Genomic DNA, 16,550 nt, shown 5'->3' with positions numbered 1-16,550 from the left:
TAACGCACCAGGACCTGAATACTGTATACACGATCCAAATAAAAGACGTTATTTGTTTAAAATATAAATCCTATTCATGTCCCTTGATTATTAGTATTTAATACATTGCTGAGTTATTAATTTTTTCTATTGTTTTTTAGCTATACGTGTCAATTACATAACATCCCGCGACCTCAAGCACTTACGTCACGCCATGTCGCATTTATGCCAACCTCAGTTGCTCGATTAACTGTCAGCCAAGTGTCAAGCCTGACCAGGAGAAAAGAGTGTTTGTCTGTAGCTATCAGTACATTCCCAAGCCATGAATCCTCAAACACTGTGCACTGAGTTCTCATTTTGATGCGCGGTGATGGCCCGCCGGTTGCTGTCTCGCAGATGTCATGGCTCGACATTATCTGAGGAGGCAATTTGAGGCTGGGCACGAACATGTTTTCCATATCAATTATGAGGACTTCACCTTTTTTCGTGTTATTTCGCCTATCCTTTTGAGATAGATATTATAGCTTTTTATTTTCTGATTTGCCTTGCTTTGTTTAGTTGCGTTGTGTGTTGTTCCTTTCTGTTTTCATAATAAAAAAACTAGTATAACAATATTGCAATTATAAAAAGATTGGCATATAAATCAAACCAGTCTCGGCTGAAATAAGACAAAAAAATGTACCAGAATAATGTGGAAACGAAATAATCGAGATTAAACAAACAGATAACAACAAAGCAAAACGTAGCAAAACGAAGCAAATATTAAAAAACTATATATATACATATTGATATGACTCAGGCACTTTATTCACAATCTCAAATGACTAGTTTGAATTGTCTCCAGTCTTTTGGAATTGAGAATGAAGCCTTTTTTGGCATTAATTTCGATTGTCTCATTGTATGTGCAAGAATAATATTTTTATTTACTCAAAGCCCATGCAATTTTTCACGATATGATATATTTAATATATATCGTGTTAATGAAATATAGATAAAAAATAAACTTGTCATTGCCGTAGATTATTTAATATATCTCAAGCAATCTGCGACCAATGCTCGATGCAAATTTCTAAATTTCAATGCTCGATAATTTGTCTACATATTTCTATTTATTGTTATTGCATACCTACCCCATTATGATCTATAGTATATTGTTCAAACTTTTTTATATGTACATTAAACCACAACATTTCTTAATAATTTATTATTGTACATAAATAAAATTACAAATAACTTTACATATTTATCATACTATCCAAAAAAAAAAAAAATAGGAAAAAAAAACGCCCTTGTATCGGCCATCAATCTCGTATATTACACACGTTTTTTTTGTTCTCCTAGTTACTGCGAAACAATTTTGTGCACCTTCATCAGCGTCTCTCCTGCAGTCGCAATCTCGCACGCGACGCCGCTACCCAAGCCATACACTCCTTTCGCGCTGGTCGCCCATATAGAAGAGCATGCGGCGACAGCATTATACGCTTGATGATGTTTCTGATTTTGACCTTTACCATCAGCTGCTGCATCGGATATATATATCATTTTCTTGTTTGCCTTGTTCATGATCTGAATATCGATCGCTCTAGAAATGCTCGCATACACGATTCGAAACCGCGTTGCGCTGCGTGGCAGCACAATGACGTCGTCAGATTCGATCGCTGCCGCTACTCTTAATATGGGCGTGGTCGCGGAAAGTAGTACCAAAACTGATGATAACCCTTGGCTGTCAAGTTCATCTTGCAAAAAATATTGAATTCGTCGATGCGGATTGTTTGCACCAAGCGACAATGTCAGTGATGGGGTCTGCGAGGTCTTATTGTCTTGGTTGCTTGTCGTCTCTGCCGTTGAATTAAACGATATAGTCATGCGTAACTCGGGAGCATAAAAAAAAGAGATATTTGATAACGTGATCTCATCAAGTTCAAGCTCAAATTTTTGAACTGTCTTGATAAACGATACCACTCGCCTGATCGTGCTCAGTCTTTCCAATATTTGCGGAAGCACATTAGATGCTGGCCGGGCTGGTACTTTAAGTGCAAAAACTCCTTTGGCCGCGTCCAAGACCATGTCGGAAAGTTCGCTGGCCGGAACTGATTTTAATGCTGCAGATTGCTCTATCTCGCCATGTAACACGACCAAAGCGCCATATCCATCCTTACCTTCGTCGTCGCCCGGAGTAACGTACTTCAATTTAAATAATGACTTGCTCCATGACAACTTGGTAATCGCAGAGGGATCGAATTCAAGAGAAGGCAACGATGAGTCCTCATTCACCGTCACGTCTTGGAACTTTATCTCACGCTCTCTCAAACCTTCCGCTATGATGTGGAACGTTATTCGTGCAGAAACATTTTCAGCCAAGCTACCAAGTTTTCCTGGAGTGTAAATAACTTCAAGTGCATCTGAATCAATCGCTTCGTTATATCCAATCGTCCATCCTCCTTCCACCGGTATCAGTTCGCTAATCCAAAACTTAACCGAGCTGTCTTGAATGGCCAATGCAAGGAACCATCCGATAGGCCATTCTTTCCTCTTAAACATACTCAATTGACGCAATCCTGCGCCATATTTTTGCCTCGTATCGTCTGCTCTTAAATTTGAAATTTTGACAACATCCCATTTCGATTTGCCAATTAATTCTTCAATCTCCCTGGCCATAATCAAATGCCGCAAACTTATAATTATTCCAACCACGGATTTTAACTCTGATTGCAAATTTATAGCCTTTTCAGCTGATGCTAATAAGTCATTTTTTCCAGTAAGTACTATGCGGCCTGTTAAATGTTCCACGATCAAGAAAGTCGTCAAGCTTGACGTAAATGTAAGCTTCAGTTTTCTGTCACTTATAAGCGTAATCAAGCCTGGGATATTTTTTGAAATCGCCGTAGACGTGTACATTGTATATATTGAATCAATAAGATGCTGAGTGTGAAACGTAATAATTTGTGACAAAATCTTTTGCGCGGACACGTCTGACTGATCGATTGAAAATACCTGTGCGCGCTCATCCTTGGGAATCCACCGCATGCCAAGAATTTTTGATTGCAAAATACCGATTTCAACCGCTGTTTTAGTGACGGATTGATCAGGCCAGTATTGAAGTGCAATCATCTGCTTCTCTGGGAAAAAGTTTACCGATAATGCACCAGTCCAAATGTTGTTAGCTAAGCTAATGAACTGTTTATGTAACAAGAAAAGTTTAAACGAAAGCGTAAAGTTATCTAAAAACAGTTAGCTACCGCATGCCCAGCCCAAAAGAAAAAAAAAAAAAAAAAAAAAAAAAAAAACCTCAATAATTCTATTACATACGAAGATATTCATAAAGTGCTGACAAATTCTTATTAACCAAAATTTCATTCCCTATCCTTTCGATATTCGCTCTTATGGCTCCAGTTACTTCTGAAATAGGTTTAAACGTAAACCGGAAATCAATCACGAAAAACTGAGAATTTAAATCATCGTCGGCAATGCCCAAATCAATTTCAAATTCGCTTTTAACCTTAAACGTAACCCTGCCGTTCGCAATCGTGTAATTTTGAAACGTGATTGGGATCGAATCTGAAAGTGCAAGTCGTAGTGATAGCAGCACGTTTAAGTCATGAAGAGCATCAAGGATCTGTTGCGGTGATAATGGTTTAGGCTCAGCATAATTAAACTACTCAAATGAATAATACCATTAGCACTTTCCCCGATAAAAACAACATTTAAATTTGATTTGACACATACTGATGATAGCCTTGGTTTGCCCAGTACAAAGACTTCCAACGCAGTAGCGATATCAGGGTTCCGCAGTCTTCAATTTTTAAAAAAACAGGTTAGCTGAAAAAGAACAAAATACCATCATCTTGTTTATACCTCGCAGTACCAAGATCCTGTCGCACGCTTTGCAGTGCCCAAACAACGTTTGAAAAACAATTTTTTTGACCATTCAACCAAGACACGACATCGATAACTTTAGAAAGATCTCTTGTACTTTTTGACCATTGCGTTAATACCAAAAGCTTAATAAATTGCTGTCGAGTATGTACCAGAAAATTTAAAAACTTTCGCTTCTTGGTACTATCATTTGCAGCCGGTAGGGTTTCTAAAATATTGACAAGCTCGGCGTACGTGTGTCGAACCAGTCGTGTCACGATTAACGAAAGCGGGAGGAAATTTTGGCCAATGTGCGGAATCAGAGGTGGCGGGTTGGTTATGTTGTCGAGAACTGTCCCGGGCCCAGTTATAAGAGCAGCGGGCTTGACCACTAGAGCTGGTTCAATCTGCAAGGCAGGTTGTTCGTCTTGTTGCATGCTCATTGCGATACCTCAGCTTCAAGACAGGCGCTTGAGCGCCAACCTTGACTTTGTTCCCTAAACCGTTCGAGTCCTTAAAGTCGTTTGATGCCGATATTATAAACGAGTAATGATCTGAAAGTCCGAGCTATAATTGTAAAACTTGCTACTCGCCATGTAAAAAAAAAAAATTCTTCTCCTTCTATAAATCTTGCAAAGCAAATTTTTTTCAATACAAAAAAAAACCCAATCAGGTGAACAAAAAGCTCAATCAATACTATATTACCGACAATTAAGTCTGTTAGGCGACGATGATCAACCTCCCAGAATTTGTAAAAAGAGCATCCCCTTTCGTCAGGGATAGGGGTTTGCAGCGTGAACTGACTTGACTAAAGAAGCAACGCGCAATATTATATTGTAAAATTTGGACTATGAAAAACAACTGATTGGAAAAAGCGCCAACTATTGATTAGAGAAGAGAATAAAAGACAGAGAGGATATTGGTAGAAGGGCAATACTGGCTATTGAGCAAAGCAAAGTTAAAGAATAAATGGCAGCGCCCTTATCCGTAGAGCAACAGCTTGAGCAATTGAATGCTGCAAAAGGCCTGGTGCTGCAAGACGCAACGTTCTATCCTCGAGTCATTCGTGGCATTTTGCCAATTGCCCGACGCCAAGATCCTCAACTTCGATTATGGTGTGCCAATTTTTTAGCTGACGGATTCTCTTCACAAGAAGTTCGCGGGTCAGAGAAAGAAGCACTCGCGTTAGAGTGCTTGGACACGGTCTACATTATGTTTGACGATGCTGATCCCAAAATTTTGAAGAATTTGATTCAATGTGCCGCTTCCCTTTATCCACTTGTATTTAAGCATGTGTATGTTTAACAGGTTCTTTATTTATTTTATTTTTTTGGTCATTACAAATTGCTGAAATGGGTTTAGGTGTGCGGATCGCGAGGACAGTCAGGCTTGGAACCAAATATCTTCCATCAAGTCACGCATCCTGCAACTATGGGATTCAAGTACTGTTGGTGTTCAACTTGCTTCAATCAAGTTTGTTCAGCGAGTTGTGTCTGTTCAGACTCCAGGAACCAAAGATCCTCGAGTATGTACCTTCCTTTTAACTGTTGCTCATTTTTTTTTTTTTTTTTTGCTAATCTGCTAACCTCATACTCAGCTTGCTGATGAGAACGATGTGTCACTAACATTGGTTCCTATGAACCACAAAGTCCTTACAATACCCGTCCTGGAAGCAGAAGCTCAAGGAGTCCTGGATCGACTACTGACCGTATTTTATGATGAAAACATGTGAGATCTCTCCAGTCACAGCTAAACAATATCGTAGAACATGAATCAGCTAACCAAATTTTTGATATTTTGAAGAAATGAGACAACCGTTACGGCAACTATTGCTACTTGCGGTGTTCTCATTAAGACCCGGTCCACGATTTCAAGCAAGATTCTTAACCGAATACTGTCATTTAATCCATTGAATGCAAAATATAAATCAGCTGATTATTATCGGATTCGTCTCGAAGTAAGATATATTGAAAAAAGTTTACGGATATTACTTGGCAATTTGTTAAAGTGAGTCTATCATTATTATCATTTTTATTACTCTTTGTTTTTATATTGACATTATTTAAGAATTTCAAGTATTCAAAATCAGTTTGGTTCACGAATACAACAATACCTGACGCAGCTGGTTCAAGCTAAATCTCTTACTGTGGATGAATTAGTCAGGAAAAGAACAGTATCAGAACCAGCCAATAACGATTCTGCGATTAAGAAACAACGTACTGAAGTGATATCAGATGCTAATGCGCTTTCTTATTCGACTTTGTTCACGCTTATTGATTCAAATCTTCCGATTGCCCAGTTTGATGTTCAAAGGTTATCGGCTGATATTATCGCTGACATCGCACTGGCAGGTGTAGCCGCTGTCGATATCAACCGACTGAAAGCTGCGATAGATGTATGTAGTTTTGTCTTTTTTTTTTTTTTTTTTTTGTTTTTTGTTTTTTGGGAAGCGGTATATCTAATTTGCAATTTCAGATTGTTAGAAAGAGATATATTGCTGTACATGCACGCCCCAAGATTATCAAGTTACAGGAAAATGAACAGATCTTGAAAGCAGTTTCTATTCCTCTTGCGAGTTTGGTGGCAACGCAGGCACGTGTTGAAGAAGAGGAGGATGATGACTATGAACCGGATTATGAGTATGAACCTACTATCGAACCGACAACTAATTATGCAGCTACGTCATCGCTTACTCAGGATAGGCAAGTAGATGATCAAGGGTATAGTGAAGATGAAGGCGATGATTATATTGAAGCGTCTATTGACGGAGGCAAATTGACGTTACCAGCAACAAAGATATTAACGACCGAGGAAAGATATGTGTTTTTTCAAGAAGTCGTGGAGCGAATATTTAATATTTCTCAAGTATTTGAAACCACATATTTTACCGATCCAAAGTCAAATTCAGGCAAAGATATAGGAGAAGTGAGAAATGTTCCAAATGGTGGTGACATTTGGATTGTTTTGCTTAGCCGGTTGAGTACACGAGGACTTCCAGACTTGGTGGAAAATGAAGACAAGGAAGGGACGACGGAAAGTGTAAATCAAAAAATGATTCAGATAATACGCGAGAAACTTTTCGCATACATCATGGAAGATTTCAAAAGTCGGGTGGATGCTGCCGTGATATGGTTGAGTGAGGAATGGTACAGTGATAAATTGCGAGTTCAAGCATCGGCAAGTTCTGAGAATGAGTCAGTTGAGGAGTCAGATATCAAGCCAACATCTCAGTACATTTTCTGGACCACAAAGATTTTAGATGGCATCATTCCATTTCTGGATGCAAATGATAAAGTCTTTTTGCGGTTTTTGTCAGATTTGCCAGAACTTACTCCAAGCATGATATTAAAATTAAGGTCTTTATGTACTGACCCGGTTCGAGCAAAGCTTGGCTTATTGTCCGTGAAATATTTGATGAAGCTTAGGCCACCAGTGAAGAAGTATTGTGAGCAATTACTGGAATCATTAAAGGCGAATGATAACAATTAGACTAGCAAATAAACATTCAAATTGTAAAATAGCTTCGAAATAAAAGGAAAAATTAGTAGTGTAGAGATTTATATTTCTTCTGTCATGATTATTTTGCATGTAGTTTATTACTATATAGGTGTGAAACCTTCCGCAATCGTCTCTTTAGGGTCTTGATCTTTGAACAACCATACTAGAACAGATCCCACTGCAATAAGACCGACAACATAACCAACAATCCGTCTCACCGGTCGATTGTTTATAAAGTCAAGAACCGTGGTCGGCCCGCGGTTTCTTGCCCCACCATAAAACCCATATGACGACGAACCAGAATTATACGCCTGTGATGGCCTAAAGTAAGAATCGCGACTGGACATTACTAATTGACAAATTTGTTAGTAAAACGATTTTTTGTAAAACGCTAATATCTTACTGGTTGCAACTATAGTTCTGATGCCAAAATTGGAGGGTCGCAATATGCAACGCGTCAACACAAAAACATTGGAGCATCGAATAACTAGTTGAAAAAGTAAATTCAAGCAACCAACACGTAAGCGGGCACGTGATAAAACAACGTAATTCGATTAACTAATTTACACGTGACTTTTACAATTACTAATAGATTATTTTATTTATTTCTTCTCAACTCCATTGCATTAATCGTCTTCTATTGAATTTTGAAATTACTATGACGGAAAAATTATATTGCAGTAGTTGTTCCCAATTTCAGGTAGCTGAGGACTTTGGGAAGAAAAAGAATGGGAAGCATTACAAAACCTGCAACCGACACAACAAAAAGCGCTCGCTCCCATTCGATGATTGGAATGGTTTTATTAAGCTTTTGAAAAATTGGAAAAAAGCGGTATGTAGCTTTGAGACGCATACATAGCGACACTTCTAACATTGTTTTCAGGGCGAAAATGAGATATTTGACGGGCAATTTACATTCAGTTTGGATGCTTTACCTGTCCAATTTGGGTTGCTATCTATTTCACGAATTTCTGAAGATGACGGGAATAATGACGACTCTAGCGCGTCTGTTAGGACTGAGATGAATGCGGCGATGCAAGAGCTGACTAAGATCATTTGGAAGGCAGGAGGATTTCGCTTCCGCCACATAAGCACCACTTTTTCAAGCTTTAGATATCATTACCAATGCTCTCAGGATTTGAAGAATGTGAAAGAGTATCAGTCTAAGGTAAATGCTGAGAAGCAGCGGGATGGCACACGCATGAAACGATTTTCATGCGAAAGTAAACTAAGTATACGATGCTGCTCAAATCGAACACTCGACCTTTTAATTCATCATAAATGGCATAAGCCTTATGAAGACATTGAACTTGTGCCAATGGTACGGGAGTTTATACAGTCACAGGTGTCAACCAAGACCCCATCCGAAATCTATCGGGAAGTTCGATTTCTGCCCGAAGCTAAAGCTGTGACAAGACATCAAGTCTATTATCTTTGGAAGCAGGCTAATAGTGACTTCAGCAGTCAGACGCAGATCTGTTAATTGGCGACTTGCGAGATGACGCTGAAAAGTCGACAACAGAGTCGTTCAAGAGTAGTTTGGAGATTGATAGTGGGGAAGATGAAAATAGTGATAGTGATGAGTTGTCCATACAAGCTAAAGTAGAAAAATTTCGCAAAGTGGAGCAAGATGTCGTGGAGATTTTTGAGGATCAATGATCGAAAGGCAATCTCAAATTTATAGAACGACTTTTGGCTACTCGTGAGATATATCGAGTTTTATTGGACGAAATTAAGAGCCGTTCAAATAGAAGGAACATGCTCCACACTTGGGGTAAGTATAGACATCCTGCGACATTGTTTCTGTCTTAAAAATTATTATAATAATTTATATTAATAATTTATATAATTTGTACTATTTTTTAAAAAAAACGTCAAGTGCATGTCACGACTAGGCTTTTCGGTTAGCTAAAGCACCAGCGGCACATCAGTGCGCAAATGTTTAGATACTACATATGGCTGTTGTCAAAATACAAGATATATATATCTCCAACAATTTAAGTAATTACTGAATGATTATTGCTAGTAACACTCGATACATATTTTGGGTTCAGCTCGAGCTCGAGTTTGGTTAATGGGTGCCTTAGATGCCAAACACCTCGACTTACGTGCAAACCTTTAAGCTAGTTATTTCAATGTATTTCATCTGAAAGTTTTACTTCACTTAAAACTAGTTACAATCTAGTTAAAACCTTGAGCTACTTTATTTGGAGGAAGAATAGTATTTAGTACACATCTCATAGTCCTCAATGAATTCAACTCAAAAGACTCATGTAAAAAATTCTTCCAACCCATGATCGCCCGCAAATCAAGATTTTGACCGCAAACTTTGGGAACTAACCCCGTGAGTTCAATACACCATCGCCAGTGTCGAAAATTCCTTCAGTAAAATAGGATAGCAGACCATTTTAAAGCCGTCAACTCATACAAGAAATTGCACAGACACCCCCCAGTACTGCAAAGATATCCAGCCATATACACCATAGCCGTGACCCGCGTTTTCCAAATACAGTCATCCAACTTTCCTATTAAATATCGCGACCACCGACTCAGATTCATAACTAGCCTTTTTCTTTTTCTTTTTCTTTTTAAAAATATAATAACGCATTCTGCCATAACGTCACTACCCCCCTCTCATGAATATACCTCTGCTATAGTACAATCATGACTTGGTATCGTTTTAAGGTATAGTTTGCAGAAAATCTGATGGATAAGATAAATCATGATATCGAAAACTTAATAATAAACTAAACATTCGGCAATTCTTCTGTATGTGCCAGCTAAATATATAAACGCAAAAATATCCATAGTACACTCGACAATATTTCTCGTAATAATTGTGACCTTATGATCAAGTTCCCCGTTCTGGTTAGTTAATGTAATCATCCCATTTTTAGGCACCTTATACTCCACACCTGATCAGTAAATCTGATAACAACCCGTTCAAACAATGGCATGTCCATCGTAATTTTGACATCCTCCGAGCGCCGATGACCAAGAATCAAACGATGGACGATGGACTTTCTTGCATATCTACGTTGACGTGTGAACCCTCCCCCCGAAGGCACTTCAACTTTCAGCAACATGCGCCATGTACTAATAATCAAACACGTCGATGTCCCTTCAACCAATCGTGACCAAAACGTGCACGACTGACAAGCGTATAGCTTATGATATTTCACTGGTTATTGCCCACACAGCTACGAGCCACAGCTGATTGACACGAACTGGTAACGACAAATGAAGATATTGTTCGCCGAGAGCACGAGAAGAACCATAGTCAAAAACCCAAGCAGTAAGTGTGAGGGTCAAAGCATCAATGATTGCCTGGAGCCATGGCTCAACATTCGAGAAATCCCGGTGAAGACAAAAAAGAGTGACGAAGCTGAGCATTGACATGTCCTGCAACTGATCACGACAGTCAGCGGACGACGAGTGAGAGCTTGGTCGAAACCATAGATTAGCTGATGCAGATGCAAGGGTAGACGTGGAAAGGAGACGCCTGCAGAAGAAAATATCCGCAATGTGAGGAGTCAGACGTCGGTGGTGTCGGTAGGCGTCTCAGGCAATTACTCAGGGGAGTGCTGTGTGTACTGCATGATCAAAAAACGAAAGAAACAAGCGACGTTGCCGGTGTGCAAGGGAAGCGAAGGCTCATAACCTATTGCTTAATTTTCGATGATAAATTTATCATAGGCTCAACCTCAGCTTATATATAAATGTACAGTACTAAACCCTAACCACTCTTATCCAACCACGCTTAGTCCAACAGAGTCTAACAATTTCATTTAGAGTGTAGAAGTTATTCTTGTACGAAAAGAAAAAAAAAATTGACTGAAAATCGATATATTAATGAATTTTGTGAGTTAAGAAATACTAACTAGCGGTTGACAGGTTTAATGGGATACGTTTCATAAGGCTGTTCACGATATGATATCGTCAAGATTTTGCCTTACCGTCGACCGTATCGTATAAGCCAAATTAAAGCAATAATTATCGTCTATAATCGTTTTAAATGCAACAACAACTCGACCACAATAGCTTATGCAGTTTAGGGTCCTTGATATGAACTTCGCTTTGGTTACAAAAGTACACGTTCTTAATATTAAAAACTCGAGCCTGCCTATCACTAGCGACATCCCGGATTTGCCCATAGTCAATTTCCTAAAATTATATATAACTTGGCCCGGTAATTATTAAAAAATAAAATAAAATAATGGTAATTATATATTCCGCAATGTGTCAGGGTTGGGGTTGGGTGTCTAAATCAATGACTATGTTGATGACTTAACTCATGGTGGATCTTTTTTGTTTGGTATAGGGGAGGGCTTCTGCCGTAATAGATGCACAATTGTACTCACCCACAAAATCATACCTAGGACTAACCCTTTTACATTTCCTAACTAACTATTTTACATACATATAACATGTAAATTTTCTAATAAATATTATCCGACTAAAAATACCTTAACAGTAATGAAGGTTAGATAGCAAGTACCAGACCTACTATTTATAATGATAACCCAAATTTATACTTCCATTCAGATCGTTGTAACTTTTTAATATTTTAATACGTTGCATGGCTCAGATAATTTTTAAAATTAAAGGTTCAATCCTTTCAAATATCTCCTTTCGCCATCAGCAGTCATACCAACAGAACCACCATTCTGAATCCTCTTCAGAGTCAATGCAGCAATCAGAGCAGCACCAACACCACTACCATCTTCAGCAGGCTGCACCTTAATAGGATTCTCTTCAAGAGTCCCTTCCCAGTCAAAAATTTCTTTGAGTGCTTGGGCCCCACGTTCAGGAAAGTGCGGGTACTTATTGAAAACGGACCCATCTGCTCCCACATGACACTTCTTGAGGCCTATTTTCTGCGCAATAGCAGCAACGCCACAAGCAGACAAGCGTGCCGCTCGAGTTCCAATGAGTTCCGCTAGTCGCCGGATGAGCTTTCTCTCTGGCTCTGTGGTTTGAATGCCAAACTTAGACTGAAAGAGGTCTTCAACCTCAGTTAAATTCTCAAAAGGATCTTCTTCTATTTGAGAAAGAAATGAAGCATCCAAAGAATAAGCTTCTTTCAAATTCTCCACGCCTTGTCCTTCAAATATGAAGCCTTGATTGACCAAATCCAGTATAACCAATCTTTGAATTTCTCCCAAATAAAGACCAGCAATAATTTTTTCAAAAGCCTGCTGGTTGGGGCGCGGTGAGTCATTATCAATTTGAATATCGTATGCTGTTCGAGGAAGGATGTTGTGCTCGTTATCGAAAGCACCCCATTCACAGTTGATGGCTATAGGAGTTTCAGGATCAAGGTCGACAAGTCCTTCCAACTTGGGGATATTCTTGACATAATCAAAATACGCGGCATTACATCCAGTGCCAAAGATGACACCCATTTGGGTTTCAGGATCGGTATAATTAGAAGCCACCATCGTGCCGGTAGTATCATTAATAAGCGCAGTAACCTTAATCGGCACTTTTTTTCGTTGCAGAGCTGCCTCAAGCATAGGCTGCACGTCTTTGCCTTCGACTCCATCTATGTCGAATCCTTTAGTCCATCGCTGTAGAATTCCATTGTTGATTTTAGTCTGGGAACAAGGATAGCTGAATGTGAAACCCAGGTGGAACTCGTGAGATTCTTCGTTGGGATGATGAGCTTTCAGGAAAGCTGACAAGCAGTCTGCAATATAATCCCATAACTGTTCACTTGTACCGGTTTTCATATCAGGCGGCATGTGATACTTGGATTGCACAATGTCAAAGTCTCTGTTACCGAGAAGCGTGATTTCACAAACTCTAAGGTTAGTACCACCCATATCCAGAGCCAAAAATGCGCCTTTTTCAGTTCCAGTGGGCAAATCCATGACCCAAGTGGGAATCATAGGAATGCTACCTCCTTCCTTAGATAAGCCTTTTTCAAGCTCAGATACAAAATGAGCTACAATGGCCTTCAACTTCTGCGTATCGACAGTAAAAAGCTTCTCCAACTGAGATATTTGTTCAAGTAAATCACGCGGAACATCTGCCAAAGATCCCTATTTGAAAGTCAGAATCAGAAAACTTTTTTGGATTGGAAAATCATACTTTACGAGAAGGCGGCTTCTTAGGTCCCAAATGAACCATGTTATCTACCTATTTCTAGAGGTTATATACTGAAAGTCTATTCTGAAATAGCTGCTGCTTAGTGAGATTGAACAGTGGAAATTGGAAATGTGGAAGGCGGAAGGTTGAAGGGTTCGATGGGAAAAAAAAAAAAAAGACGCCGGTCATGAGGACAGGTGGAGGAGGACAGTGCTCAGCATTATTTAACTAACTATAAACTACATGTGCCTACGTACTTTATAGGTAAGCGCGGCAACAAGATTTTCCGTAAGGCGCATACCGGAATAAGTACCAGAACGGCGTTTTCAAATGCGCATCGCACAACTAATCGGGAAAGTTAAGCACGCTTTTACATTTCTTGTGCGTTTTGAGCAATCTTCTAGTTTTAGAAAATCGCATGGGTCAAGTTTAAATTAACGTCATTGTTTTTGTGGAAATTTTACTGATGGTTTTTTTTTTTTTTTTTTTTTTTTTTGATATAAAAGAGGCGCAATTGTGGAGTAACTGGCTGCTGCTTTAACTGATTGATTGATCGCGGATCCGCAGTTGCTTTATACTCGATTGATTATCACACACACAGAGAACGTAGTCAGCTAAAACTTATGCCAAAGTTACATTCCGTAGATCTTCTTCAAAAAAGGAGCCTTGCGGCTCCCGGTATATATTATACTACTAAAAAATGAACACCAAACTCGTAGAAATTTATAGGAAAACAGAAAAAATAAGTAAAAGCACAGAATAAGAGTAAGATGAAAAATGGAAAACAAAAGTAAGCACAGCAAAAGCAAAAAAACAAATTACTTACGTAACCGTTTGTCATGTATTTTTTTAAGACTTCATATATTATATCCATTTAAAGAAAACAATGCTACAGGAAAATATTTTTGTAAGTATACAAAAACCTGTTTCAAGACTACTAGACTAGGAAATTACATGATTAAGCCATATTTACAATTCAAACATATCACTGGCCTTGTGATAAATCCGTTTCACTTCCGCCGACCATTTGACCTCTGGCATAGCCTCTGGTGCTATCCGACTAAACGTTTGTTTTTTTCTGGATGTTCATACGAAATATACGTATCTGACGTATAGTTCCGTCTGGGTTCGTTTTGTGGTTTTTGATTATTGGAGATGAGGTAAAACGCAGCAAAGCAAACCCTTAGCCACTGCGCCAATTGCGCCTGAATGATTAATTCTTATTGACGCAGCCTAAAGCTTGATGTGCACTTACGCCAACGTCGCTCACCTTCTCTCGTTAAATCACGCTCCTACGTCTTCTCGATTCAGTGCGGATTGACTACTAAATCATAGTTTGGCAGCTCTTCCGGATCCATCACAATGCACGCTTTGTCAAGCTGGCCTCGACACCCAGCAACACAGGTTCTACCATCATCGCGCCCCTCTGGGGATCGTGGTCTCTCCAGGAGGTTATGGCGGGTCCTCTCGATATCGGACGTGCGCGGTATCATGCTACGATCGTTACCGCCGTACAAAATCTCCATATCTCTAGACGCAGGTACCCATCCCAAAGCGATCCAGCCCAGGACGTTAGATGGTTTCAGGATCTGTTTACACGCGCCGCAGCGGCACTCGTCTGCGATTAATGGTGATCGTTTTGTGTTTTCATTATAATGTTTAAAAAAAAAAAAAAAAAATCCCTGTTGTCGTCTTTGTATCGGATATTTTGCTTCTCTCTTCATCTTTCTTATATTTTCTGTTTCTTCGCTCCGTTACACCATTCTTGGTTTACTTTCGTTTGTCTCAATTTGTTCTTGATTTCCTCCTACACTAAGTAGTCAATACCACATAGGGCATTCTGTGTCCCTTTTTAATATAAAAAAAAAAGAAAAGTCAGGTTAAATAACAACATGAAATAATCAATCAATCAACATGAAAAAGCTCTTTCTTGTCCGCACTGTTAGACAAGAACTAATTTGTCCGGCAAAAACTACAACACAAACCACCCTAATAATAAAAAGCTATTTAGCCAAATGGCACCGGAGGCTTTGCCTGCTACAAAATGGGCCGCAAAGGTGAAACGATATCTTAAGTAGATGGAGTGGTTCATATAAAACAAAAAAAAAATAAAATAAAATAAAATAAAATGATTGATTTATTGCATCTTTATTGATGCTGTTACTCCAAGGATGTAGTACTCAGACTGTACAGGCCCAAGCAAGGACGAGAAGCAGAAGTAAACGTGCATGATAGTAAAGAGTGTGTCACGTATGTAAGCATAAGGCACCCCAGCATGTGGGAAGCGCCGATAATATTCTCCATATACTGACCATGGCCAGTTCGACATTGTACAATCCGACTGAGCAGAGACCGTAGGCCCTCAGGATATCCCGTAGTGTCACACCCCCCCACCTTGGTTGCTTGTACCGCGTAAAAGGTCAGTACGCATCATAAACAATTTGCCATGCCCAGCGAGCATGGGCATTGCATTCAGCACGTAGGGCTTTCTGCGTCAACGGTGTAGACGCATCATCAAATGTAATCAGGGGCACAATTTTTATGGAGCGCTTTTAAAAAAGAACAACTAAGTCCTCGAGTGTATTAGTTTTTAACTAAGAAAATTGAATGATAGTATAAATGATTGAGTAAGTGAAAGATTGATAGATAGAAATCCATCCAGAGAGAGAAACAAGAAAATTGAAAAACACGAAGCAGATAATCAGAGAAACACTAAAAAGTAAACTAATAAATTTTTTTTAATGGCGCTTTTTTTTTTTTTTTTTTTTATTTAAGATTTCGTATATTGATACCACATCTAAAGATACACAGGAAAATACTTAAAAGTATTAAAAACCGGTTACAGACATAAATGATGTAAACCATCAAAGGAACAAAACATGTAGAAAGATGTTTTTTACACTGGATTTTTTGGTAAAGAGTTGGAGGCTGATTGCTCCCGGTAGTTGTAGGTGTCGTCGCGAGTCATAGTGCGAGTTGTTCGCTGTAGGATTGCGGTTTTGGTTAGGTATAGAGTGCGGTGTTGGACCACTGGGAATAAAGGCTCCTTTGTCATCGACTTTATTGGAGTTCTTCGTTTTGCCCTTGTTGGCGTTGATAGTGTTTGTGCTTGAACAGGTGACCTGGTT

At 39.1% G+C, this 16,550-nt stretch overlaps 4 protein-coding genes across 4 annotated transcripts; 1 reads left to right on the top strand and 3 right to left on the bottom strand.

The window, feature by feature from the left end:
- Nucleotides 1–1,109: 1,109 nt before the first annotated feature.
- V1514DRAFT_369452 (mediator complex subunit MED14-domain-containing protein) lies at nucleotides 1,110–4,646 on the bottom strand. The gene is made up of 4 exons (XM_066929946.1): nucleotides 3,835–4,646; nucleotides 3,706–3,772; nucleotides 3,289–3,634; nucleotides 1,110–3,200 (listed from the first exon to the last, which is right to left on the bottom strand). Exons 1-4 carry the CDS (start codon nucleotides 4,275–4,277, stop codon nucleotides 1,321–1,323), a joined length of 2,736 nt encoding a protein of 911 aa, XP_066781494.1. The 5' UTR covers nucleotides 4,278–4,646; the 3' UTR covers nucleotides 1,110–1,320.
- Nucleotides 4,647–4,684: 38 nt separating this feature from the next.
- Nucleotides 4,685–7,381, top strand: V1514DRAFT_369451 (uncharacterized protein). The gene is made up of 6 exons (XM_066929945.1): nucleotides 4,685–5,129; nucleotides 5,197–5,359; nucleotides 5,432–5,562; nucleotides 5,638–5,841; nucleotides 5,902–6,229; nucleotides 6,310–7,381. Exons 1-6 carry the CDS (start codon nucleotides 4,804–4,806, stop codon nucleotides 7,321–7,323), a joined length of 2,166 nt encoding a protein of 721 aa, XP_066781493.1. The 5' UTR covers nucleotides 4,685–4,803; the 3' UTR covers nucleotides 7,324–7,381.
- A 52-nt stretch (nucleotides 7,382–7,433) lies between these two features.
- Nucleotides 7,434–7,679, bottom strand: V1514DRAFT_321908 (uncharacterized protein; the record flags this gene model as incomplete). Its single annotated transcript, XM_066926081.1, has 1 exon — nucleotides 7,434–7,679. One exon carries the CDS (start codon nucleotides 7,677–7,679, stop codon nucleotides 7,434–7,436), a length of 246 nt encoding a protein of 81 aa, XP_066781492.1.
- A 3,957-nt stretch (nucleotides 7,680–11,636) lies between these two features.
- Nucleotides 11,637–13,686, bottom strand: V1514DRAFT_336274 (hexokinase-domain-containing protein). Its single transcript, XM_066928517.1, has 2 exons — nucleotides 13,426–13,686; nucleotides 11,637–13,376 (listed from the first exon to the last, which is right to left on the bottom strand). Exons 1-2 carry the CDS (start codon nucleotides 13,462–13,464, stop codon nucleotides 11,934–11,936), a joined length of 1,482 nt encoding a protein of 493 aa, XP_066781491.1. The 5' UTR covers nucleotides 13,465–13,686; the 3' UTR covers nucleotides 11,637–11,933.
- Between the last annotated feature and the right edge of the window lie 2,864 nt (nucleotides 13,687–16,550).

This window comes from Lipomyces japonicus (assembly GCF_038497905.1).
Source record: "Lipomyces japonicus strain CBS 7319 unplaced genomic scaffold V1514scaffold_48, whole genome shotgun sequence".
In the NCBI taxonomy this organism is placed as follows: Eukaryota; Fungi; Ascomycota; class Lipomycetes; order Lipomycetales; family Lipomycetaceae; genus Lipomyces; species Lipomyces japonicus.
The sequence above is the reverse complement of the archived record's forward strand: the minus strand, read 5'-3'. Positions and strand labels throughout refer to the sequence as shown.

Excerpts from the sequence above, each read along its gene's own strand:
- V1514DRAFT_336274 (XM_066928517.1), bottom strand. The coding sequence starts at position 13,464 with ATGGTTCATTTGGGACCTAAGAAGCCGCCTTCTCGTAAA. Across the intron at positions 13,377-13,425 it reads AGAAGCCGCCTTCTCGTAAA|GGATCTTTGGCAGATGTTCC; the intron begins GTATGATTTTCC and ends ACTTTCAAATAG.
- V1514DRAFT_369452 (XM_066929946.1), bottom strand. The coding sequence starts at position 4,277 with ATGAGCATGCAACAAGACGAACAACCTGCCTTGCAGATTGAACCAGCT. Across the intron at positions 3,773-3,834 it reads CAGGATCTTGGTACTGCGAG|ACTGCGGAACCCTGATATCG; the intron begins GTATAAACAAGA and ends TAAAAATTGAAG. Across the intron at positions 3,635-3,705 it reads GCAAACCAAGGCTATCATCA|TTTAATTATGCTGAGCCTAA; the intron begins GTATGTGTCAAA and ends TCATTTGAGTAG.
- V1514DRAFT_369451 (XM_066929945.1), top strand. The coding sequence starts at position 4,804 with ATGGCAGCGCCCTTATCCGTAGAGCAACAGCTTGAGCAATTGAATGCT. Across the intron at positions 5,563-5,637 it reads GTATTTTATGATGAAAACAT|AAATGAGACAACCGTTACGG; the intron begins GTGAGATCTCTC and ends GATATTTTGAAG. Across the intron at positions 5,842-5,901 it reads TTACTTGGCAATTTGTTAAA|AATTTCAAGTATTCAAAATC; the intron begins GTGAGTCTATCA and ends ACATTATTTAAG.